The sequence below is a fragment of the Plecotus auritus genome (genome assembly GCF_963455305.1).
Source record: "Plecotus auritus genome assembly, chromosome: 5".
NCBI classification, from domain to species: domain Eukaryota; kingdom Metazoa; phylum Chordata; class Mammalia; order Chiroptera; family Vespertilionidae; genus Plecotus; species Plecotus auritus.
In genome coordinates, this window is record NC_137776.1 from 17,046,436 (window position 1) to 17,073,767 (window position 27,332).

The following is a 27,332-nucleotide window of genomic DNA, read 5'->3' on the forward strand; positions in this document are numbered from 1 at the left end:
GAGTACGAGAAGAAGGAAGGAGGCAAAGGCCTTTCTAATGCAAAGTTAGAAAACCATAAATCAAGCTATCATTGCTAAGAAGCAGGGGACAAATTACTTCTTTAGGTTTTGTTTGTTCATGAAATGACAACTGTGGTACAACTGAATGCACTTGCCATTATTTTTCTTCTGGTGGGAAGATGAGCCAGGGCACAGTAAACCAGAGAACAGTGCTAGCTGGCCTGACCAACTGAGATGTAATCTTGTGGAGTTAGCAGGGATACTCCAGGCATCACTTGAGGAATCTCTGGGTGGCTTCTTTGAGGCTCTGTCCTCAGCACGCCTCACTGCCCATATCAAAGATGTGACTCTGACATCTATACCTTCATTCAGTCAAAGAAGGGAAATAAAAATGTGCATTTATCCTTAGTATTATAAGTCATTCAGACAATAGATTAGGGGTATGAAGGGCATTTTAATCATATGCACCCAATGACAAAACCTCATTCAGGGATGAAAACAAGTGTTGTATAATTTGGCAGGTTTCTGTTGTGCTAAGTGACACTACAGGGCTGTGTCATGAAAATAAGTGGGACAAGTTATGCCAGGTGATTCAGCAGAACTCCTTCCTTTCTAACCTCTGCACAGACAGTTTATAATTATGCCTCATGTCATCTTCTCTATTCCAAGTTCCTTTTTGAGCTGTCATCAGGGCAATCAATTTCTAGAATTATGCCTTTAGTTATTAGCCACAGGGTGGATTCTCATATGTATAATGCACTGCCCTGCTTGAAGCTAGTTGATTCCTTCCTCCTAATTCTATAATGATCAGATTTAAAAATATTTTCCTCTAATACATTTCTATTTTCAGAAAGTACTGCAAATCTTGTTTCACCCAACAATGAAGAAAAAGTCAGGAAGAAACTGTAGGGGGTGAGTATAGAGAAAAAGCCATCATTTACCACTGAAGGACAATATTCTTATGTAGAAACCAAATCAAACAAAAAGTTCAAGACAATATATAGTCCTAATAAAATTTTATTGAGAACCAGTAGTCAAATCCTTTACAGAACATAGAAATACATATGATCCCAGCCCTTCCCAATAAATGGCAATGTAACATTGGGGTGGGTTCCCTGAATATCCCAAACACTTAGTTTTATACCTGTAGGGGAGAAACAGTTCTACAGCTTAGCAATAGAGAAAGGGGTGCTTTGACCTATTTAGGGGAAGCAGAAGTGGAATTAATTCAGTATGAGTAACAAAGGACTACAGAAGAGTTCTAGTAGCCAAAGGAATAGATGAACAAATGTCTACTTCTCACATGTTGTATTTAAAAGTCAGCTAGTAGAAAGCAGGGCATCACAAGACTAGACACAAATTAGCCTGAGGACACGGGAGCAAAGGATCTCCGTCCATTCAGTTACATAAGAAAGCAGTAACAAGGAGAGAAAAGAGCCTTCGATCCATTTTTAGCCAACGCTCTACCTACCATGAAGGCTTTTGATGCCAAGTAATTGGAACTGACATCAAAGATGAAAAGGGAGCCAAATGACTCTAAGGATTAGAAACAGACAACCTGGAGGAGACTAAAACCCAACGGATTGATGAAGATAGTTATGATAATGTTAGCATTTTTCCATGATGAAAAGTTAACTACTGCAATTTTCATCACTACGGGAACAAACATAGGCAGGACAAATGAGTCTGTGCGGCAAGCTCTCCAGGTTTTACCACCTAGTCTTTTCACGGAGACAAGGCACACTACTGAGTTTTCCGGGAGGCAAGTTTTGGGAAAGTTTTTTTTATTTTTCACCAAAAGGAAAAATATATGAGGGGAAAATGATACAACAGAAATACAACTGAAATGATGCCTCTTCCTTTTAAAACTAAGAAAGCTAGTGTAAAAGTTTCTTTCAGTTTCTATGATGGTCTTAGTTTATTAAAATCCTATCAAACTTTCTCAGCTCTTATGCATAAAAATTAAAAACAACAACGACACAAATATAAAGTCCTACCAGTTTTCTAAGTCCTAAAAAGAAAAAAAAGGGCACTGAACTGTGTTTATATAGATGAATTTGATAATGGATGATAGTAGCCAGATTGTAATTCAAATATTAATAAGAATCTTATTCAAAATATTCTTTTCCCTGCCTTGAAGTCTTCCTGGGGTTAAATGGATTAATTTAAATTGACTAAGATGTTTGGAGAAGCACTGTGATCAAGTCTCTGCTAAGAGAAATTGTGTTTTGTTCTTATTCCTTTAGTTAGTAACTATAATTGCTAAAAGTACAGGCACAGTAGAGTAAGATAGTTAACTAAACCAAGTGGGTTTTGTTCCTTCCAGCTAGACACCCCGCCAAGGCAAATTAGCTTCCCTGTGGATGCTGACACCACTGCTGAAACGTTCCTGGGAAGGCAGAGCTTGCACATGGCTCTCAGCAGCACTTGAGAAACCCAAGAGGCACAAGGTTGTCCCCAAATAGCACAAGTCACAGAGGACAAGCGAATCCCAGGACTTGAGTAGTGGGCTGTTTTTTAGATCCAGTTGTCAGTAGCCTTTAAAGCAGGGGTGGGGAACGTCTGGCCCATATATGGCCTGCGATAACATTTGGTCTTGCCCTGCTAAGGCATTAGGGGTGAGTTAATTAAATGTCTGACCAAATATAACAGGCTGCTTTTTAAATTGATAATTCTGTATGGCCTGCGAATGATGTTATAAATATCCAAATGGCCCTTGGCAGAAAAAAGGTTCCCCACCCCTGTTTAAAGGCTTAGACAATTTCCAATAATATTAGCTATTTTGGTGCTTCGTGGAAAACAACAGGGGACTGCAGGAACCAACACACACTCAGTGGGGTTTGGGCTCAAACTTTCAATAAAAAATGGCATGTTTTTATGACTGAGAAAGCTGTGAGATAGGCATATTTAAAATTTTAAGACCCTGTTTTTTTAAAGCTGCAAAATGTTCTAAAATTAATCAAAATATAGAACAAATAAGACAAGCTTGAGAAAGGCAGCAATGGGAGGAGGAGGAGAAGCTGATGAGTGAAAACATTTGTAGACATGAAGCATCAGGGATTCTGCATCTACTGTATAAATACCCTATTCTGAGGGCTCAGGAGTTGATGAATGTAAAGCCTAACATATTCAAAAAGGCAGAATCCGTTTGTTCTAAGCATGATCACTGGATTTATGTCAAAAGCTTGGTGTTTTGTTTTTTCAAGCTAATGGCTATACATACAGCACCTTTCCCTCCTTTTAAATAGAATTAGAATGTTTTACTACTTAGTGAAAAGACCGATGTCCAAATAGATTGCTAGGAGGGGAAACGTGGCTCACATCAAACAGCCAGCACGAAAGCAAAGTCACTGCCAAGCAAGTGAAACACAAGTCCAAGTTTAGAAGGCCAATGGGACGGGGTGGACTCAGGTCCTCAGCTACGACATATTCACAGCCTGAACACTGGTTTCCTGATCTTATACTGATTCTAGAGAACAAACAAATTTAAATAGTTACAAACTGTTCTAGCTGATTTTAGAAAAATAACACACAATAAACTCTTATTGTTAGATGATCTAGAACTAACCTTCAAAGCAGAATTTTCACGACTAGAGCCTGGATGCTTTCCTAACAAAAAGGGGCAAGTGTCAAAGTATGCTGATCTCTAGTTTAAATAAATAAGCATTGTGAATTTAAAAAATGGCATGTAGGTCGCGAGAGCAGTTTTCAACTCCTGCAGTTTTTGTCCTGGAAGCACAGTTATATTTTTGTTCCCTTTCATAATCAGCCACATAGAGAAAAGCAAAGTCATAAAAGTGTCCTGTTGGAGAAAAAATACTAAAGAGCAGAAGTAGAGGGCAATGTCCAACAATAATCATATATTTATCTGTTATCTACATTCAGTTTCTTTTAACCATTTTTAGAACAGTAACAGACAATTATAGTCATAAGCTTAAATAAGAGCAAGACTTCCTCCAAGTTATAAAATATATATACATATATGCCCTCAAAATATTGTACATATCACCCAGCTTCTTTTTTGGAAGAAAGTGAAGTTAAAGTTAAAGGACTTCCTTGGATATTTTAAAATAAAAATAAACGATATAAAAAGGAAGTGAACTAAAGACAAATTCTGAAAAAAAAAAAAAAATCTACTAAACCAAGTATACAGTTTGACTGTTTCATTGAAAAGCACTGACAGCATTTAGCTCAGGTCTGATATATGGAAAGGGTCATGCATGAGTTGCAGGGCAGGCTGTCCTTTTATAGCTCAAATGCAGGAAACCGGGCTTTCGAGGGCACTAGGAGGTCAGCCAGGAAGTAGATTGTTCCGGCCATTCCTGAAGGGAGAGAAAGAGGAAACGTTAATATACCAAATGACTCCATTTTAGAGAGTGGCTTCATTTTGCAGCAACAATATTACGATATTAATGGCAATGAATTAAATGAGGTAGGCATCTGTCTATATTTACATTCCTTGCAGTTCAATATTAGAGGAGATCACCACTGAGGTGTTCAGCTGCTTCATCCAGTGGAAGACAGGATGGGGAGTGGAGCCAGACAAGTTCAAGGCACAGCCCTGCCATTTGCCATGTGAGCAATGAGGGTCACCTACCTGTCTTCACACCTGTGACGTGAGGATAATGTTGTATGCTTTGGCTGAGGAGATTTATGACGGCATCTGCATAATGCCTAGCACATGCCTGGCTCCATAATGGTAGTCACCATTATGACTATTAGTATGAGGTCTGTGCTAGTCCACGTGCTCACTGATTTTTAATACTGAGCTGTTGTACTAGGAAATAAGGAAGTAGTTTAAGAGATGGTTATAAAATTAAGTTGTTGATAAAACTCCGATTTAAATACATTAACTAGCAAGCAGAGCAGTGGACGCTGACATTATAAGGCAAATAAGTCATGTGGGAAAAATACCTTCAAAGAGGGAGAAGGGGGTGTCCGGTGTTCTGCATCCATGATCTCCATAATCTAAGCACCATTCAGCAAACTGAAAATGAGGCCAAACTAAATTACTGTTGTGATTTCTTCCAGAGACCCACACAAGTTGATAGACATTGTCCATAAGAATTATTCTAAAAAGTGAAAAACTATCTTCAAGGCAGAGAAAGGGAGTTAATGCAGAGAAATGCATGGCCTGAAAGAGTATGAAACATGAAGGGAATTTAATGAGCTATCTGAGCCATACATCTCCAAGGTTAACACAGAAGAAACGAAGGAATGAAACCACCCTTCTTCTTTCTTTTTCTCTCAGAAATGGCGTTGAATAGAATTATGTCCGTTTAAAAGAAAGATAATTCCACTGAATGGTTTTGAAGGTTTTTCTTAAATAACTGTGTGTCCCACAGATATGGTTTAACAAATGAATGGATTAAATCAGATTAACTAGAAACCTTTCTACAGCCTCTGGGAGAGGTGCTTTCCTTTGGGGGCTCTGACGCCTACCTTACAGGCCCTGTACAGGTACTTGGCATCCTGCGTGAGGTTGTACAGTGCCAGGAAGGCATAGGCATTCCCTGCAGTGCCATGGCACAGCCCATACCCCTTCTTCAGCAACCCATGCTGCCAGATCACATCAGCACACTGATAGGCATCGTTGAGATACTGTTCCTCTTTGAATACCTGCAAAGTCAGGGACATCGTTTTATTTTAAAGGATAGGAAAGAAAATTCTATTGATATTCCTCCTTAATAGGAAAGAAGGGGAGATGGAGGAAGGAGGGAGGGAAGTGGCTTGGCAAGAAACGATAAAGGATTTAGAGGTACAGAGATGTGGTACATCAGTGGGGACAAATTACAAAACTGCTAGCTTCTTTTTAAAAAAAAAAAATAACTGGGCATGACCTTGTTTGCATGGTCTGAGTTTTAAGTGTGTGTGTGTGTGTGTGTGTGTGTGTGTGTGTGTTATTGGTGAAGCAGCATTGTTTTACTTGAAACTTGCTGTTATCATTAGCCACTTTCCAAAGAACACATGCTACCTTTTTTGGTAACAATGATGCCCTTGACTAAAAGGAAGTTTCTTTACATACTGAAGGAGAAACTGAGTATATAAAGTTGGTTATAAAAACTGATTTGGCTATGAAACACTGCACTTTGTCAGAAAAATAAAGATACACCTTTACAATCTTTTGTGGACTCCTCTATCTTAATCGAAGACTTGAGGAATATTCTGATTAGACATTTTAAGTATCTCATTGCAAACTAAGTGATCTTAAACATAAGGGCAGTTTTAAAAGATTTTCCAAGCTTATAAAAGTAAAATTTGATATACTAAAAGCTTACTTAGATTATGAGATGCCTGTCTGTAGATTTGTAATTTATAATGTTTTCAATGTTCATGGATGCATGCTATAGTTTAGATCAGAAGTTCACTCTATTGCATGGCTGAATACTATTCCACTTTAGGCAGATACCACATTTTGTCTATCCATCTGTTGATGGGCACTTGGAATTATTTCCACCTTTTGGCTGTTGTGAATAATGCTGCTGTGGAACACTGGCATACAAGTGTGTTTGGATCCTTGATTTTGAATACCTAGGAGTGGAATTGCTGGATTATATGTTAAGTCTAAGCTTAATTTTTTGAGGAACTGCCCAACTGTTTTTTCCAGCAGCTGCACCATTTTCCATTCCCACCAGCAATGTGTGAGGTGGATTTATTCTATTTTTTCACCAAGTTCCTGGGGACTCATCATGGCTCTGCAAATGAGGCTATAATCTTGGCTACTCTAGTTGTCAGGGAAGCGGTCTCCTGCTCTGTGAAATAATGTCTGCTCTGGTGCAGACAGACACTGTGAGAATGAGTTATAATCCATTTAGCAAAGAGTGAGTCTAACAAGTGATTTATCTATATTCCTTTAAGGATTATGCATAAAATTAATTTTAAATTTTAGAATTTTATGTTATATTTTCCAATTTATTTCTAGAAGGAGGAAATTCACAGTACCTTATAGGCCTGGATGAGCATGTAGATGACCCCAGGGGCACCGTGGCACCAGTGGACCAGCAGATCCCGAGAGTCGCCCACACAAGGAGGGTAATTGCCGGAGGGGAACTTCAGCTGGCAGACATAGTTTACACTAGGCTTGACCAAGCTGTGCAGCATTGCATGGCTCACTTGAAGGCTGGGCTAAGAGTGAGAAAGGGAATTACTAGTTCTGCTGAAGCAAACAGATCTTCCTGAGCCCCAGGAATGAGTTTTAAACCATAAAGAAAACATGACCAGGAGGAATTGGAAGGCATCAAGAAATTTTGGATTTCATCCAATTATTTCGTCTACTGGAACAAATTAAACTAGGCTATCAGTTAACTCTTTGGCCTTATGTCCATATTATTTTTCCTAAGTCAGTGCTTGAGAGAGTGAGTGTTAAGAAAAGTTTTAATTCCTTCAGCATACATTAAAGCCCAGAAAGAGATCCACAAACAAAGAAAAACTTTCATTATTACATTTAGATGTTTCCAATGGAAAAGGGTACGAACAAGTTAGGAGACCTGGAATCTAGATTCCAAATTGTTGTGTGACTCTAGACCAAGCCCTTCTGAAGAGTATTTGGGACTGATACTTATGCAGGATGATTTTGATACAACAATGTACAGATTTATAGGACACACTGAAACAGAGCATATGAGCTTCCATTTTTGATAGAATTTTCAGTTTCTCTTTTTGATTCAAAGCACTACTCACTTCTTTAAATTACAAATTCAAAGTGTTGTCTTTGCCAGGCAGGGGGTGAATTTGTGGGGATGAGGTGGGCAGTGGCGTGAAGCACAGGTAGGAGGCTGTGGTGGCAGTGAATTAGGCCACACAGATGACAAGGCTTTCAGACACTAAACGTGCACTGAGTTCCTTAGGGACATGTAGGTTCACTTGATCCAAAGAATATTATTCAAGTTCAATTTAAAATACTAGCGTAGAATGAGTGGATTCTCCTCAAATTTTCAGGAATTATCCAAAATGTCCAAAACATATATTGCTTTATGCTGATACATAGGCACCTCCTGGAATGAACTTTTATAGGACTAAAAATGAAATAATTTAAAATAGATGACAATCTGCCAATGGAAAACTCCGTAGGTGGGTTTCCAGATTTCTTACTACAGAGCAAAGAAGGTAGAGGGTAAGATGCTCCTGATGATCTACTTCAATGAAAGGTCACGTGACTGTTTAGTCACTGACACGTGTGACTCAACTCACCTCGAAACTTCAGAAGACATGAACTTACTCTTCTTTCCTGAAAACTTTTAAAAGTTATATTTATTTTTGGAAATAGAGCACTAATGAGGGGATTTATCAGAAAATAAAGGAATTTAAGTCTAAACTGTCGAAATCCCTAATTATAAAATTCTTAATTGAGAAGTGCAGAATAAATACAATAGTTGGTCTCTTATTGCCACTAACCCTCAAAGTGTGACTGTATTTAAAAGCAGTAATAACCTTGAGTTTTCCAGCATCATTGTCATTGTTTAGTTACGGGGAGAAGGCAGGTCTGACATTGATTTTGCATTATTATAGCCAGCTACTCAACCAGTTAGTAGTATGTATGTCTAAGCATTCATGTTGAACATATTAATGAAATACTTCTCTTTATGCCACACTGTACTTTGGGAAGGTGAGGGGGACACCTTTGCTACCATTAAAAATCAATTTTCTTTTGCCATAAATTCTTATTCACAAGTGCCAATTTATCCTTAAAGAAAGCTAAGTAAGCCCCAGAAATGATGCTCCCATGAGAAGTCCCCTTCTGACCTCCCACCTCCGATTATGCTGGCTGCAGTAAATTCTATTTGCCCTTAGTCTATTTGACTTTGGCTGATGTCCCACAACAGTATTTGATCTAAAGAACGGTTGAGCATAGCCTACTCAGCTATTTCTCGGGTAGGTTATACAAAATCCATTGGAAAAGCCTTGCTTTCTAAGTAAGCCTTAAGCAACACATGCTCATTTGTTTTCTACTGATTTTGGTCTTACTCCTGGAATTTGTTTCAATGGGTGGTGCCTTACAATATGAAATAAGAAGAAGTATCGGTCAAAACACTTTAGTCTAGACAAGTGAACCTAGGCAAGTATGGTCATCCACAAATCAAACATCATCTCAAGGCACAGTGCCTTTTATATTTATCCACTTGAAATGCACCTTGGCAGATATTACTCTTGTTGGTTTAGGCCAGGTAATTACAAGGAGGGTGATACAGGAGTCGACAGAACGAAAAATGGAGCTGGAGCACCTGTCTTCTGACCTTGACAGTCAAGTCAGGAAGCACGTGTTAAAGTGTCACCACCATCCCCTCTTACCTGCATCAGGAAGTAGTAAATCCCTGCCAGGCCATGAGCAGCCCCCACATAATATTCTTGGTACCACTCATACATCAGTGGAGTCTTTGCTGTGAAGTTTCTCTTTCTAGCTAGGTTTTCTCCAGATGTTAAGACTGTTTCACAAACCTACAGAGAAAAAAGCAACCAAAATAATTAGAGAATTAAAGTAAAAACCCTGCTGGTGGAGGTCAGAACCTGTTTGAATAGATTAGATCCTGGGGAACATGGAGAATTAGACACCAACTTAGGCCATGGAAGGGCAGTTAATTCATCACTCAGAGAGCGGGTGTGACTATATTCTGTTGGATAGGGGAAGGTATGGAAGATCTTGAACTCTTTCCACTACAGCTTACAAGGATTCACTTGTCAAAGGAATGCATGACTCCTCCGGCACCAAAGGAGGTACCTGCACCTGGAAGGTGAAATCTCCCTCATCTTCTTGGAAAGGGCCTCTAGACTCTCACATGGCTGGACTTCTTAGTCACTCTCCCCAGCATTTCCAACAGAACTCAACATGTAGCTATTGGGTTTTTTGTTTTTTTTTATCATGCACGACCTCCAGAGGTCAAGATACACCTTCCAGCTACTTGGGAGGTCTTAACTGGAGAAATAAAGTCAATAGTTTAGGTAAACGGTAAGTGGAATCCTAAAAAGACTGCAAAAAGTACAAAAACATGGTACCTGCTGAATATGGCGTTGAGGAATCTTTTCTACTCCAAAGTTCCTATTCACAAAGAGAAGAGCATAGATGTAGCCCATTCGTCCATAGAGCATTTCATTTGGAGCATGGGGATCAACCTTATTTAGGTGAATTAGCCTGGGAAGAAAAATACATGCTTGAGATAATTTGAAAGGAATTAGGTAGTGGTATATACTAAAAATGGTACCTTTAAAAAACACACATGAATATAATATGTATTATGTATTTATATTTTAAAAACTTTTAACATATAGTTATAATTAATATAATATGTATGTTATTTTATATTAATATTAGTGGGCTGGGCCAGAGCACCAGTGAGAGTCAGGATTCAAAGATTAACCTGTAACTGAATTTCTTTTCTTCAGTTCACAATGGAATTGTCAAACAAGGTACTCAAAGAAGGAAATAATAATACAGGAGTGGGCCGAGGCCACCTGGAGCCTCCCCAGCTCCTCACTGGAGGCATGACCTGAGACTAGCAGCTGGGGTCAGAGATGCTAAGAACTGCCTGGAGAACGAACTAAGTCAACTTCTATTTCTGTAAAATGAAATGTACAAGTGAAGGAAAAGATCGTTGTCTGTCCCCTCCCAACGCCCCCCACTACTTCCACTGGCCTGTGGTCTGACAAGGGGAGCACACAATTTAAAGTGAAGAAGACATGTTTTAATAACCAGAATGAGATGATTCTAGTGACTAAAAGGGGACAACAGTTATGAAACAGACTGAGAAAAAGTTATGAAAGGGTCCTTAAGTGAACTTATTCCTCAGCAAGAAAGGGGTTTGAAAAGTATGGCTGCTTACAGTTATTGACAAAATTAAATGTTTCCATATTATATCTCAACAAATGGATGTATTTCAATCAAACTGTTCAAATATGCAAATGGTGGCTCATGCACTTTTTTTCTTCTATAAATACAGGCATTAAACTCACAGTGGAATGAATAGTGGTTATCTTAGATATAGAGACACAGTGGCAAGAGATTGCTTTTGATTTTCTTGTAATACCTTGACTTTGTTTTTTTCCAATGTCAACATGGTCATCTGGAAGGTAGAATTATGGGCCATTTTGTTTCCTACTTCAGTATCATCATACACACACACTCCTAATATTTAAAAACATTTAATAAAAATTCTTTTTTAAAATGTCTTAACTGGCAGCTTAGTAACATTGAGATCTTAAGTAAATAAAATGTTTACTAGATATGAATTCACCTGTTATAGTAAACAGAATAAATGTGTCAGTCAGAGTCTTGATAAGAATTTATCATCAAGTTTTTATGTAACTGTATCAAATTGTATAGAGTTTGGATATAATAAAGCACTTTTGATTTACTTTGCAAAGGAGATTAAAAATCTATTCAAAAAAAGAAATTACCATGAATTTTTTAACCGATCACTGCACTATGGAAGTTATTCCGAACAATTATTGCATTAACTCCAATGATGTTTTCACCTAAATAAAATATGTTTGAACCACTTTTTAGAAAACAGTTTTATTTGCCATCATTATGACCTGCATCACCACTAGGTGGCAATATATAATTAGCATTCCAATTATTTTGCAGCCAAACTTTTTTGCATTTGGGAAGTTCAAAGTAGGTAGCAAATACCTTATGAATCTTTTAAAATAAAGTATTGCTCAGAGTATCTCTTTAAAACAATACTTTACAGTTTAGGGTAATAAAGTAAGTATTCCATTCTTTTCTGGTTTTGAATTCACATCATTAAAATTCATTAGTTGTGTCTGATCATTATTAAAGGTAGGACTTTTATAGTAAACAGAATAAATGTGTCAGAGTCTTGATAAGAATTTATTATCAGAGTTGCCAGGAGTTAGAGAGGAGGGAAGAGGAATGAACAGGCAGAGCACAGAGGATTTTTAGAGCAGTGAAACTACTATGATTGACACTATAATGATGGAAACATGTCATTATACATTTGTCCAACCCATAGAATATACAACACCAAGAGTGAACTGTACTGTAAACTGTGGACTTCAGTGGTTATGATGTGTCAGTGTGGGTTCATTGATAGTAAGTGCACCACTCTCACGGGGATGTTGATAATGGGGGAGGCTGTGCATGCATGGGGACAGGCGGCATATGGGGAATGTATATACCTTTCTCTCAATTTTGCTGTGAATTGAAAACTACTCTAAAAAGTAAAGTCTATTAAACAACTAAACAAAACAATAAAACCTTCGCTGGAAATGTCTGTATGCCAGCATGCTCAGTGGGAACCTACCATGATGCAGAGTTGCATGGCAGTCAGATTTCTTAGCAGAATTCTGAAAGTGTCCATTAAACTCTGGTAAGGCGATAACTGTAATTTATTAGTACAAAAGTTTGGTAATCCTTCATAATTCAAACCTTCCATGGACTGCCCTGACTTATATTAAAAATAAAAGGCTGGATTTACATATCATTTGTCCTTAAAAAAGTCAGTTTTGCATCAGTTTGTATATCCTTAGGAGGCCTTTCTCAACCCACTACAGGAAGTGAACTGCATTTTTTAAAAGTATTGATCTTGGATAGTACCTTGTGTTAGTAATCATATAAGTAGGCTTTTGATCATTATTGTTACTGAAACTGATGTTTGACCTGGAATGTGTCAATGTTATTATAACCTGCAATAAAATAGGGATAATGATTGTTCCTTAACTATAATGTAAGAAAAATGTAAGAATTGATCAAATGACAGTACTAAGATTTGTTGCTGAGAGGAAAGTAAATTCACTAAAATGTTCTTTTATAACGCGTAGAATTAATGCATAATAACAGGTAGATAAAAATCCGTTAAAAGAACCATGATTACCGGGTGATACAATCTTCTGCCTGCTTCTCATTGCTCATCTTGTGATACACCACAGCGGCCACAGCCAGCGGGCCTGCATCCCCACAAAGGAAGGTGATGGAACGCTTGGACAAACAGTTGAGACTTTGCTTTACATAGCCATGTGCCATCTGGAGGTAGGCAGGGTCCCCGAACACATCATAGAGATGTAAGTAAAGCACAGCAATACCTGAAAAGCAAAAGGAAAACAATGTAAAAGTGAGAAAAGGGCAGCTGGCTGTATTATCTTGGTGTGCTGCCTACTCAGCAGTGTTGATTTTGACAAGCTGTAATAAATATGTAAACTACCCGGTTGTTCAGATGACCTTAGTTCTAGACTCAGCTTTATTACAAGCAGCTCTAAGAACCAGACACAGGCAAACACTTCATTGTTCTAAGTTTCCTAATCATTATAACTAAATAACAGGAACTCTAAGACTCTCTAAGAACTCTAAATCTAAATTTATTATTAATCTTTGTTGCACTCTAGCTATTGTATTAATGTATTCTTGATGGTTAAATGATAGGTCATCAAAACTATGGTTCCAAATAAACAGTCACTTATTTATTTAAATAATAATTTACTTAATAATAAACAAGAACTGTTTGTTCATGTGAGCTAAAGAAATTCAAAGACTAGGAAATGAAAATTCAATTTCTCTTATAGATATAAAATTTATTTTTTTTCATGATAAAGAAGGTGGTAGAGTAACCAAATTCCCTACCCCAGTATCATTCCAGGCAGGGATTATAAGAAAACTAAGTTATTTGAGAAATGAATTAAGTTCCCCTGTATTTTTTTTCTCTCGTTGAGAACCCAGCTTCTTTAGGAACTATATTGTAAAAGCTTCCAATGACTTTAGCTTTGGGCCTTAATTGGCTTCCTATCCTAGTCTTGAAGCCCTATGTGTAATTGAGCTGTTGTCTGTATGTCCCTATTCTAAATACCTGTCACAGCAGAGAGCCTCCCTCTGAAGACTCCTGGTCTCAGGGCAGACTCAAAGATGTGGCACAGGGAGCCTGCCTTCAGCATTTCTAGAAACTCATTTTTCTCCTTAAAGTACATTTTCCATCTCATTTACCATTTTTAAAAGATAGAGAGCCTCTGTTTAAATCTAAATTAATAGAGCCAATCTCTTCACAAATTTTCAATGCAGTAAAAATGCAGTATGCAAAATTACTTTTCACTGTACTGAGACAATTTTAAATTTAGGTAGTTTTCTCATTTTGCATGGGTAATCTCCAAAGCTTTGTGCTACAGACAATTCAATTTCACATGTATATTAAGACCAAATTTTCATTTCCTGCCAAAGTTAATAACGTTGTCTGCTCTTTCAAAGTGGCTTGGCGTTAGTAATTCCACAAGCTGAGATGATCAGATGTACCAATGCTTAAGGTTTATAGATGTAAGTGTGCAAAACCCCATATGTGGGTAAGAAAAGAAATCTCCTTTTCACAAATGATCAATGTCAAGAGCTTCTTCTAGAATTAGGTTCTTAATGGGCTTCATCTCATCCACACCAGGCATCTGCAGGCAATCTGTTTAAATTGTTACCCTTTCATTTTGCCCTCCTATTCCCATCGCTGCCTGAACTCCCTTAATTAAGTTATGTAAGCACCAAAGCCAGATAATGACATGACTGAGATCTGAGAAAATAAAAAGTGATTAAATACAAGCCCAATGATTGCTTTCCTTTGCAGACCTTTCTCTCATTATCAACAATTCCTCTTGGCCTTAGTATTTAACAAACAAAGCCCATGAAATTTTGCAATTGTAAGGTTTGATGTATTTCTCATGAAAAGAGGGTAATCACTTCTCAAGTCTCACAATATTTCATTCAAATAAAATATTTTGTTTTTTTCTTTCTGATCAACAGAGCCAGCCTCTGGGATTTCAGGTTCTATTTCTCTCCTTCTCATTCTGGGCATCAGTGTCCGCTTATATTCAGTCTAGGTCAGAAAAATTAGATAAAATGCCTAAGTCAAAGACAATGCTTCATCAATATTTTATACCCCAGATGCCCTAATTTAATCCTGGTCGTGTAGCTGAGTTGGTTAGAGCATCGTCTTGATAGGCCAACTTTGTGGGTTTGATCCTGGTCAGGGCACACACAAGACGCAACCAATGAGGGGATAAATAAGTGGAACAACAAATTGATGTTTCTCTCTCTCAAATCAATCAATACATTTAAAAAAATTAAAACAAACAGAAAATAATGGAGGAACTACCGGTGGCCAAATGTCTTAAATCTGATTCTTACAATTTTCCAACCTCTGACAATATTCATGTAGGAAAAACTCATCCAGTCCTTCTATATACTCACAGTTCTGGAATCAGCCTAGGCTTTAAAGAACTCTTTTCTAATATAATTATCAAAATACAGTATGTTCTTTATGGAAGAAATTAAATAGTACTGCCTGGCTTAATATACATATGCAGTCTCATGCCCCACTCTATTCCTGTCTCCTAGAGGCAATCACTTTCAATAATATTAGTCATTTCCTCTAGTATCTGCCTCCATATTTCTAATAATAATATGCTTATGTGCTATCACGTCATTTCTCTTTATCAAACATTTTGACTCACAATCCATTTTGAAAGATGAGACTATGATAGAGACTGCTAAGTGACCCCCCAAATTGTACCTCCCTTTACCTTCAACAATAATGCCCTGGACTTTAGCTAGGCACATAACAGTCTTCTTTGCAGCTGGGTATGGCCGCGTGACTAAGTTCTGACCAAATGAGACATAGTGGGAGTAATGAGGATAATTTCAGAAAACGTTCTTGAATGGAGGGGACTTGCCATTTCTTTCCTCCTGGCTGCAATACACTTGTTATGGTGTAGCTAAAGCAGCCATGTTAGACCTGAAGTAGCAGCTCTGTGATGAGGATGGTAAAGCACAATATCAAAGAAGCCTAAATCCTGAAGGACTGTGAAGCTGACCTGGATTGCCTAAATACAAAAGAAAGAAATTCTGTCGTGTTAAAGCCACTGTTAGTTTAGGTGTATCCCCACATGCTGGTAAGCCTTAAGCTAAAGAATAGAGCTCTTTTTGAAGCTGGGGAGTGAGGCAGAAGGTAAATCACATAGTCTGTCTGGAAGGTAAAATCAATGGAACCTGGTGGGGAATGCCTGAAAGGGAGATAGCCAAGTAGAGAGGTCAAGCAGGCAGCTGGATATATGAGTTTAGAGTTCAGAAATGAGAGGTTGGACAAATGTCCTCCAAATGTGTGGGAAATGTGTTAACCCAAGTGGTCAACGATTCCCTGATGCATTTCAGGAGCGCAGCTCGCAGCTGGAGTACAAGACTCATTAATCCAATGCAGTGGGAATTGTGTTTGATTGAAAAACAAAAAGAAAAACTATGCTTCTCACCTCCTTTGTGGTCTCGAGAGGCCAGAAGAAACCCAGACATTTATTATTTTGATCTTAGGCTCCTGGAGCCCGTTTGGTTGCTTAGAACTGTGGTGTCCAACATGCTTACCTTTACAGAAACTTAATTAAAAGTAAACAATATTTAAAATTCTTTGTTTCAGTCCCACTAACCACATTTCAAATGCTCAAAAGCCCTGTGGCCTGTGGCTGCCCTGTGTACAGCAAAGTAACCTTTCCATCCCCACAGAAAGGTCTAAGCCAGGGGTGGGCAAACTTTTTGACTCGAGGGCCACAATGGGTTCTTAAACTGGACCGGAGGGCCAGAACAAAAGCATGGATGGAGTGTTTGTGTGAACTAATATAAATTCAAAGTAAAGGAGCGGAGGGGAGAGCAAGAGAACCCTCTGCTCTTTCGGCTCCGCGGGCTGGATAGAACAGCCGAACAGGCTGGATCCAGCCCGCGGGCCGTAGTTTGCCCACGGCTGATCTAAGCACAGCACGGCACTGAACAGAGGGGAGATGTTATTCTGCATGAGAAGTTCAGGAAGCCTGGCACTGCCTCACAGTTCCTCCTAGAAACCTCTTCTCTTGGAAATGTTGACAACAACTTGAAAGAAAACAATATATACAGTGAAGACCTAATAACATTTTGCACTAATAGAAAAGCATTCTGGATTTCAGTATGGAAATGACCTAGATTTTTCTCTTCTGTTTCCTTCTGTAGCTACTACTCTGGGAAGGGAGGGTAAACTGCTTAGGGACACTTCCAAATCTGCAATTTCCTTACTCAGCTATTTACCCCAGTAGGACTATAAATATAGCCAGCTGTTGAGAAGTAATTAATACTAAACCTTTGAATTTCTGAGGGATCATTAGTTCCATTCATCTTGACCAATCAAGACCTGGTACTCTCAAACGTATATAGAGATGATAAAAAAAAACTCCACAGATGTAAATACTTCTCTGTAATTGACATTTCAGAGATTATTCAGAGATTAAACGAATAGATGTTATTCATTTATCTACAATCAGTCCACACTGATGTACAGATCTTTGCCATGGTACTTAAGCTCCGTAAGCTATTTTAAAGACTCTCTTCAAGGACTCTGATAGGAGAAATCATGTTCAGACTACACATACTGCTGGAGTTACTAGAGGTGCTCAGCTAACACCCAGTAATGGGTCACAATAGTTTGAGTGACATGAAGACACTAAATCCCTAAAGGAGGGGTGATGGGTTTTTATAAGTTTCAAATGAATGGTTCACTAGCCGAAACTTTAAATGTTCATTAATTTCTATGTTTTTATTTATTTTCAGATTTATGAAAATATAAGTGAAATTTCCTCTGATTAACCCCATACAATATGATCATCTGTCCTTCTCTTTCAGGTTAGTACTTTATAATGTGTTATTTTATAACTGTTTCTCAATTTTGTGTGTTTGAGAGCATGCATTTCCATTTCTTCAACAAAATTATAGTTGTCATACCCAGTCGCTGCAGTTACTATGCATAGTGCTCTGTATGTGGACACTGCTAGCTGTTCAAATATTCCAGTACTTTTAATACAGGCAATCTGGGAGGAAACTAGTTGAGGGTCCACAGCCTTAACTTAATGTTGCTCCAAAGAAAGGAGTGGACGAGAAATTAAAGTGGGTAAGCGAGCACTCTGAAGATGTGTCTTCTTTTCTCCTGAACCTATTTGCAGAGTTGACTGTCCAATAAGAAGAGAGGTTAAAAAAATAAAAAGCCCTGGCCGGTGTGGCTCAGTTGGTTGAATGTAGTCCCATGCACCTAGAACTCGCCGGTTTGAATCCCGGTCAGGGGGCATGCAGGATGCAGCTGATAGATGTTTCTCTCTCTCTCTCTCCCCCTTCCTTTCTCTCTAAAATCAATTTTAAAAAACTTTTTAAAAAGAAGTCATGTTTTCCTCCTCCTCTCAGTGCCCTGCAGTGTACTGTCAAATTAGGAAGCGCTCCTAGTCTTTTATTCAGACCGTTGTGACTGATAAATCCTTCAGCGCAGTACTCGTGAAGAGCAGGAGCTCAGGGCCCTGGCTGGGTATGTTAGCTGGTTAGAGTGTTGCTCTGATGTGTGTGCTAAGGTTGCAGGGAAAGAGATGTGATTAACCAATATAAGAACTGTATTGAATTCCCATCCTTTTCCCATTTCACCTAGTTTTAAGGTACTGTTTTTAGTTTGCATAAGTGGTAGCAAGAATTGTAATGGCAGAGCACTCTCTATCTATCCATCTATCCATCTATCCATCCATCCATTCACCCATCCATTCAACATATATTTATTAAGCATCAACTATGGGCCTAGCCCAGGGGTCGGCAAAATCATTAGTCAACAGAGCCAAATATCAACAGTACAACGATTGAAATTTCTTTTGAGAGCCGAAAACTGACTTCTGTGCATGGGCCACGAAGTTTCAATTGCACTGTACATGCGCGCCCACATGTGGTATTTTGTGGAAGAGCCACACTCAAGGGGCCAAAGAGCCGCATGTGGCTCGCAAGCCGCAGTTTGCCGACCACTGGCCTAGCCCATTGTGTTAAGTGCTGAAGTAACTGGAATGAAAATGACAAGACACAGCCCCAGTCTCTTTGGTCTGTAAAAATTTAATTGCTTAGATATGTCTTCATTCTTTCCTTCCTGCCATTTCTTCTAGTCAATCTACAAACACTCATCCTGCTCTCTGTGCCTCACCCAAGCACAGTGGTGGTATCCTACCCTTACAGTTGTTTCAGCCTTGTGTCTCAGTAATTTAAGAACATCAACACCATATTAAGTGCAGGCAGAAAGAAAGCAGGCGACACTCTCGGTGCACTTATCTAACTAGAGGTTACTGTGAAGGGCTCTAAGAAACCCAGTGTAAATCCACACCCTGGGTCCCTTCTTCTTGTCCTACCAGTTCCTGCTGGGAGACATAGGGGCTTCTCATGAAGGTGAAGGACACTTGTTCAGGGCTCAGCTTACACACTGAAATGCTGGCTCTGATGAAGAGCTACTTAATAAGGAGATCAAATTGCACAGAAAAGACACCTGGCCAGAGCGATTCCTTTCAAATAAGTCTGCTATCGGCAGAAACGAAGACCACATGCTAAAGCTGTAGCTCAAAGGCTGTACATTTGGCAGATCAGAGGAACAGCATCTTGAAATACTTTAATGACTTACATTTAGAGTGCAAGTTAATATTACTCCTGGGATTATGCTGCATATCCTCTTATTTAAAATGCTATCTAATACTTGAAAAGAGGAACTATATGCCAATCTTAGCCTCATTAACACTGTGAGTTGGTTACAGAAGATTCGGTCATGTCTTTTAGAACTAAAGCCTTTAGAGCCCTTGTGCATTTCCCCCCTCCAAGTGTGAGTTGATTATCATTTCCCTTAGGAATCATCACAGTTAAGAGAGAGAAAAATGAAATTAAGTGAAGGCTAGCACTTTCCCTCATTCTCTCTTAAAGACACTAGTGAGATCAGCCATCCCTTGGGTTTACTTAACCTTTTTACCAAGTTACCTGAAAGGGAAGAAATCTTTTATACTAAATGTTTATTTCTAACACAAGAACACTTCATCTACTCATTTAAACCTTTATAATAACAATTCCTCACCAGTGCTTTGTGCTTTCCATTTTATAAGGAACTTTAAAGCCTTCGCCCCTTAGAACCTACAATTGAGCTGGAACAAAAAATGCAGGGGGTGTTATGCTCTGTAGTGATTCCCCACAGATCCCTGGACACCACCTAGGACCACTCCGTAGCTGGCCATCAGGCGTGACCTTCAGGGGCCTCCTTGCCTGCTAGTTTTCTGCCTTGTCTGTTGTTATGTGCACAGATATACCATAGACTAGTTCTTGATGAGGCACCTAGAGAATCTAAATGCTTCCCTTGCTTCCAAAACTAGGAGCATGTACTGTAAAGAACTCTTGATAATCTACCAGAAAAGGAGTAAGGCTAAAAATGAACAAAATGTTTATTGCTGGCATATGTCATATATCAATATCATGATGCATTACACTTCAATGTACTCATTTTATAAAGGAGGCTTTTGGTGATATGAACTGAAGCTGTTTATTGCAAGTTTGATTTCAGACTTGGGTGATATTTCACATAAGATCCTTAGTTAGCCTTTTCAAATACAAGCAATTACGAGGAAAAGCTCCTGTTTTGGTCCAGTTAATTTTCTATCTTGAAACCATGCTAATATGTTAATTCAGGATTAGGAAGGAAAACACGGTCTATAGAACCACAATGGATATCTCATTTTTCCAGCTGCAAATGCCCGTTATTCTTCCAGGGTTTACTTTATGTCCGATCCCTAATAACTTTTTCCTACAGACTTTTAAATAGTAAGTACCCTTGCCTGTCTAACAAGCTATTTCCAAATTCCTTTAGTGTTTTATCAGGGCTTATGTTTTTCTATAACACTTAAAACCGACTAGTCATTAGCCACTTCTAAAAAGTTTGTACACATGAGTATCACTGTGTTGTGATTGCTTAAATTACTTAATCTGAGAGCTTATATGCAGATCTTCTTCACTTATAAAGTGCTGTAAACTCAAATGTAAAAGTGGAGTAAATACACACACACACACACACACACTCACTTTCATTCTCTCTATATACATCTCTCTTGGTAAAGAGCAGGAGCTCTAAAGCCAGGCTTGCTGGGCTGAATCCTAACTTTGTCACTTACTAGCTTTGTAACCATGAACAGATATTCAGTTTTGCTCTGCTTCACTTTTTTCATCTGTGAAATGGGGCTATGAATGGTATCCATGCCATGGAGTTCTTCTGAGACTTAAGTTAATTAATTAATGCAAAGCACTTAGATGGTGCCTGGCCTGTAACGTTAGTTATTGGCATACATGTACACACTCCCTGGCTTCTGTCATTCAAAGGTCAATCCTAGTAACATTTCGTTAACAAGAATCGTATTTTAATCTTTACTCTTGTCCTTCAACATTCAAATGATCACAAAACTGCATATTGATAATCCTCATTCCTTTGGGAACCTAAATTTATTCATTATATTTTATTATTAAAGTACTAAATTCTTGTTTTGAATATTATTGTATAGTAATCATTTGTTAATGCTCAACCACTGCATTGTACTTGTCCTATTTTGTAAATCCTCATAATTTAAAATGCATAGTAGTGTTTATTAATGAGATTAACTACCAATTACAGCATACCTACAACACAACAGATACTGAATAAATGACAACTGTTGCCCTGACCGGTTTGGCTCAGTGGATAGAGCATCGGCCTGCGGACTGAAGGGTCCCGGGTTCCATTCCAGTCAAGGGCATGTACCTGGGTTGCAGGCACATCCCCAGTGGGAGGTGTGCAGGAGGCAGCTGATCGATGTTTCTCTCTCATTGATGTTTCTAACTATCTATCCTCTCCCTTTCCTCTCTGTAAGAAATCAATAAAATATATTTTAAAAAAATAAATGACAACTGTTATAACTTCCATTTTGAAGCAATACTTTCATTTTATCCTCATCTTAACATTTCTTGTGTTAAGCTTCTAAAATCCACAAAAGTCATAAAAATCATAAAACAAAACTGTAAGAGGGAGGAGGGCCCATGCATTCCTCTTCTTTTATAAGATACTAGAGGCCCGGTGCACGAAATTCGTGCATTCGGAGAGGGGAGGTCCCTCAGCCCGGCCTGCGGCCTCTCACAGTCCGGGAGCCCTTGGAGGATGTCCTACTGCGCTGAGCCCGGCTCCTGGCTGAGCAGTGCTCCCCCTGTGGGAGCGCACTGACCACCAGGGGGCAGCTCCTGTGTCGAGCGTCTGCCCCCTGGTGGTTGGTGCGCATCATAGCGACTGGTCGTTCCATCGTTAGGTCAATTTGCATATTAGCCTTTTATTATATAGGATGACCTTCAATGTCCCTGAAAGATTATATATATGGTATATGGATAACTGGGAAATGGTGAGTCATGGAACTGTGCTTTCTTCAAGATTATAAAACGGTCTTTCTGTTTCTCCACATTAGTAGACTAATTGCAGTTCTTCAACTTTCCTGCTTTGGTTTCTCTCTCTTACCTTTTTGACTCCTATGTGCCATTCCTTCCCAAATTTTCTCCAACCTCTCAATGATCCATGAATGCAAACCAAGCAGCAAAGACTATATGGGAGGATTAGTCCACGGAATCTATGCTTTACCCTGTGTTCTGTATGGCTCCCTGTTACATGGCAATTTTTATGAAAGCACTTCTGAACGTGTTTTACTTCCTGTAGATAAATTCTCTTTACCTCCACTTCACACACTGTATTGTGGGACTCTTCCCACTGAAATTTCATCTCCAAATTAACTACGTAATGCTGAATCAATTTTTCTCTTCACAAGTTCAGCAGCCATCTCCTTTTGTGGCAGGCCTGAATTCCATGAATATGCATACCCTTTCCTAAGTTCAGAGCACTGTGAAGGATCCACAGGATACCAAGGCCAGGCTGAGAGCACAGCAGTCAGTCATATGCACATTCAGGAAGCATTCAGGGGCACTGAATCTGACTGCTCTAGAAAGGTAATGCTTTGGCTCCCTCTTGCAATGCGTACACCAGCTCACAGTCAGCACTTCATACCTGTCCAGCCAGTGTAAGCGGTGCCATCCCGATGGTCTGCTGACTTCAGGCCTCTCTCCATTTGCTGCAGAAGCTCTCGAATCTTATTGTTTAAGCGCTGTGAGAACTCAGGAGTCAGCTGTAGATATGAAGAGGAAATCAAACATCAAAATAAATGGGCCACTCGACTTCTTGGACTATAGCTATCAGAAATAGGAGGGTACTTTATTTCCACTTAGGCCACATTTTTCTGCCTGGGAGAACTGGACAATTACAGCAGGTCATCATTCAAAGTTATTTCATTAGAACATGGATAAGGAGAAAAAATCGATTCCTGCCAGGTCCACAGTTTGTGTGGCTTGCATGTTCTCCCCACGTCTGTGTGAGTTTTCTCTGGAAACTCCTGTTTCCTCCCACATCCCAAAGATGTGCATGTGAGGAAAGTGGCATTTACAATGTCTCCATCTCTGTGTGTGTGTGTATGTGTGTGAGAGTGTGTGTGTGCGCACACGCGGCCTGGGATGGAAGGGTATCCTGTCCAGGATGGGTTCCTGCTCTGCGCCCTGAGCTGCCAGGATAGGCTCCCCCGACCCCTGACCTTGAACCTGATTAAGTGGGTTGGAGAAGAATTATCAGACTTTTTATTAATGTATTATAGCTCACAATTATTTCAGTGTTTAATATTAGAAGTGGTTTGGGTCTTTATTTAGAAGTTTGGTGATGTTTTTGTGACCAGAAATATGCTGTAGCAACTTAACCCTTTTTTATATCACTGAGCCTCGGGTAAAATTGGTTTCTTTATATATTGGTTTGCTTAAAGTCACAGTTAGGACTTACTATATTTTATTCTTAAACAACAACAACGAAGAAATAAGACTTGAAAGTACTACTCAAGGCAGGAAATATAGTTGACCCTTGAACACACAGGTCTGAACTCTGCAGGTCCACCTTTACGTGGGTTTTTTCACTTGCCTGTGCAGCTCAAACTTGTGTTGTCCAAGGGGCAACTCTGAGGTGGGGAATGGAGTATGCAGAGGGCTGCCTGTAGTTACACGCCCATTTCTGACTGCCTGGGAGGTCGTGTCACTAACCCCCTGCACTGCTCAAGAGTGAACTGTAGTCTTGTTGTAACTTCAGTGTTTTACATAAAAGTTTTAATTAAATGCTGAAATAGACCAAAGATAAACTGGCTCACAGTAATTTCCATCTAGTAGAGATTGTCTATTAGGGAAACTAATATTTTTATTATAATGAACATCATTTTATTAAATTAACCACAAATCAGAAGATGTTTGCTGTTTTCAAGCCATTGGATTTTTAGTATTTAAGCTGCACCAATGTTAATTCCATAAAGAAATTGGTTTTGTATTCTAAAAATGAGGATAAACATTTATAAAAATCCATTTATAAAAATAAACATCTTTTAACAGTTCACGGTCTATAATAAGTAATAATTTGCAGGTGGATTGAAGCTCACTAAGGCTGGGGCTTTGGGGTTAGTGACATCCATATGAAGACCCACAGATGCTGGGCAAACTGTGAGCCCACACGATCATTATGTTATTTGTCCTAAAGGCAACGGAAAAGTATTTCAAAAGTTCTGTATATACTGAGTCATGAAGTATCTTAAAAGGTCACTTTAATTGGTCCCTCAATAATTTTAGGACTCTGATTCCCAGACTTGTATTTCACAAAGCAGTCAAATTTCCAAACGATGTTGGGGAACATGACAAGGGTACATTTTATTTCATCATGTAAGAGTTGTAAAAACAAACCTAACTACTACCTGTTGGCATCATAATCTCATTTTCTAAAAAGGACATATTGAAAAAAGGCTATATAGAATTATTAATAATAAGATATTAAGTTTTACTTCTGAAGATTATCTCTGTTAAGGCAAATCAGACTATCAACCACCTTTGGATTATTTATTCTGAAGCACCTCGATGATTCCTTATTTCACACTGAAGAAACCCCATTGTGTGAAGGTCACACTCTCATTACTTAACAATTTCTGCCAAGAGGTTAAGATTTCAGTAAGTCTTGAAAATACATTTAGTAAGATAAAATATACTTCAATATTAATATAAAAGATCTATAAATCTCAACTAGATGGAAGAGTGCGTCTACATGAGAACATGTCATCTTCTGATCATGGATAATTGATCATCTTGCTTGGCCTTACTTTAAAGGACCAAGAATAACGAGAATGCCTCAGGAAGGGAAGTTACTTTCTATTTGGCACATAACTGCTCTTAATAAAGGTGACCTGCCTGAGAATATTGATTACTTGGGGCAGACCACAAAATTATTCAAACTCTAGCAATATTTGAAGAGTCTCTAAAAGCTCCTCCCCCCATTATTCTGATAGATGCCAGAAGACAGAACAGTTCCTTATTAATGTGTATGTTAACAAAATAAGGAGAACAGATCTCCAGGATCTCATCCTTGGTGTTCAATGTTAAACACTTTTAGAACTTGTGTGCTAGTTTCTTTTAGGGATCTGTCCAAAAACCATGTGTTATGTAATAAATTACATTGATATCTTTGGACCTGAGTTTAAATTTATTAATATATTTTTTCTCCCTTAAAAATAAGGGAGAAAAAGCACATAATTTATAAGTAGCCTAAATAGCGAGCTGCATGTTCCTGAAGGCTTGTGTCATTAGGTATTTCCTCTAGTGTTCTCTTTGCCAGGGTGTCATGAAACAGCATGTCCTCCTCCAACAAGACAGGATCTGCAGAGCTAGGCAGAACGCAGGTCCAAATGGCCAAAAGGACGCCTTCTACCTCAAGATAATTATAAGCAGCTTTGTTTGGGCAGCTCAGTTTTGGTCTTAAAAGAATAGATTGCCCTAGCCGGTTTGGCTCGGTGGATAGAGTGTTGGCCTGTGGACTGAAGGGTCCCAGGTTCAATTCCAGTCAAGGGCACATGCCCAGGTTGCAGGCTCCATCCCCAGTGGGGGGCGTGCAGGAGGCAGCCAATCAACGATTCTCTCTCATCACTGATGTTTCTATCTCCCTCTCCCTCTTCCCTCCTCTCTGAAATCAATAAAATATTAAAACAAAAAAAAGAATCCGATTGACTTTAGCTCCATATACACTTTGATCTATCCTACACCTCTTCTATCCTACACCTCCTGTCCATCTCTGACCTCCCTCCTCCCAGCATCACTGGCCCAAGTTTATCTATACGGATGAGTGCTTTAAGGAACAAATCAACAGAACCACATAAAGTTAACTTGACAGATATGAAAAATCTAAGGCCATTATACCACATGTGAAATGCTCTCATATGACTGAGTTTAGAAGAAAAAAACTGGTAAAAATTTTTAAAAAGTGTGTGCACGTATCCAACTCACTCTTAGGATTCTCAACTAGAGAACTCCATTCTCTCCTAACAGTTGTTTCCCCAAAAAGAGAAACCACAGGCCTCTGGTAACTCATATCCAGGTTCTCTTCTGCACAGAAGTGTGTGAACTGCAAACCAATTTAATTTACTAGTCTTTTTCAGCTGTGGGGAATGTCCTATGAAGAGTGGAAATGGTACAAAGAATGTCAGGCCCATGTCCCCAATTTGTCCTAGCACTTTCAGTGGAAAGATGTCTTTACCACATAATCCAGGTTCATCATCACTCTGCCATTACTTCAATTAACAGGGCGCATGTGGAATACCGCCAGGATGTTCACCTCACTTTAAAAGCAAATAAAAAAAGATAAAAAAATGCAAAATAACACAGTAGACTACATATCCGTCTATTTTTAGAATGTAAAATAGTAATGACTGAGGTTATTTCAATAATATTAACGATTCCTTACAGATATTCCACATGTTAGGGCTCAAACTGTATATTTTAACATGCATTTTATATATTTAAGATACATTTTATGTAGTCATCATCGAATTATAGGTGTTGTTTGTTTTTAAAGGGATGCGCATCCCTTGCAGGCAAAACTGAACTCCTTGCCAAACCCTGGGGGTTGGAGGAAGGGATGCAGGCAGATGTGTCCCAAACTCACCCTCCCAGCAGGATCAAAGTAGCCTTCGGCCAGGGATTTGTTATAATCGGCATAGGGATTCGGGAAGGCCCTTTGAGCCATGGCGCCGGAAGCGAGCCTGCAGAACAGGGGAAAGAGAGAGCCCAGCGTGAGAGAGGGGCGTGGGCCCGGCTGCGCGGGCGGCGGCCGGGGTCCGGGCCACACTCCCGGGCCGGGCCCTGCGCCCCCGCCCCGTCTCGACGGCCCGAGGGGTCGCTGGCCCCACGGCGGCCCGGCCGCCAGGGAGGGGCACCTCCGCGCAAAGGCTGCCAGGGCCCCGGACCCACCACGATGCAGGGGACCCGTCTTGCACCCCACGTTCCCACGACCACGATTTGAAGTAACTGCCGCGCAGTGTCCAGAAGCCCAGCCCCGCCCCGCCCCGGCCTCTCACCCCGCAGCCTGCGGACCGTAACAGAAACGGCGCTGTCAGCGCTCACTTCCTCCCAGAGGGACCAATCAGAACCTTCGTCACTCTGGAGGCCC

General features: G+C 39.4%; 1 protein-coding gene across 6 annotated transcripts; it reads right to left on the bottom strand.

The window, feature by feature from the left end:
- Window positions 1-999: 999 nt before the first annotated feature.
- LANCL1 (LanC like glutathione S-transferase 1) lies at window positions 1,000-27,332 on the bottom strand. 6 transcript variants are annotated; one of them, XR_013960636.1, is made up of 11 exons: window positions 27,241-27,294; window positions 26,829-26,925; window positions 22,830-22,947; window positions 12,828-13,035; window positions 9,991-10,126; window positions 9,289-9,435; window positions 6,943-7,125; window positions 5,443-5,619; window positions 4,915-4,987; window positions 2,812-4,322; window positions 1,000-2,562 (listed from the first exon to the last, which is right to left on the bottom strand). XR_013960636.1 is itself a non-coding variant. In XM_080668964.1 (10 exons), exons 2-10 carry the CDS (start codon window positions 26,907-26,909, stop codon window positions 4,246-4,248), a joined length of 1,107 nt encoding a protein of 368 aa, XP_080525090.1. In that variant the 5' UTR covers window positions 26,910-26,925; window positions 27,241-27,332; the 3' UTR covers window positions 1,000-4,245. The 6 variants fall into 6 exon arrangements, 4 of the variants coding, with proteins under 4 accessions (XP_080525090.1, XP_080525088.1, XP_080525089.1 ...); XR_013960637.1 differs by having other exon boundaries at window positions 27,134-27,246; XM_080668964.1 differs by having other exon boundaries at window positions 1,000-4,322; window positions 9,991-10,033; window positions 27,241-27,332.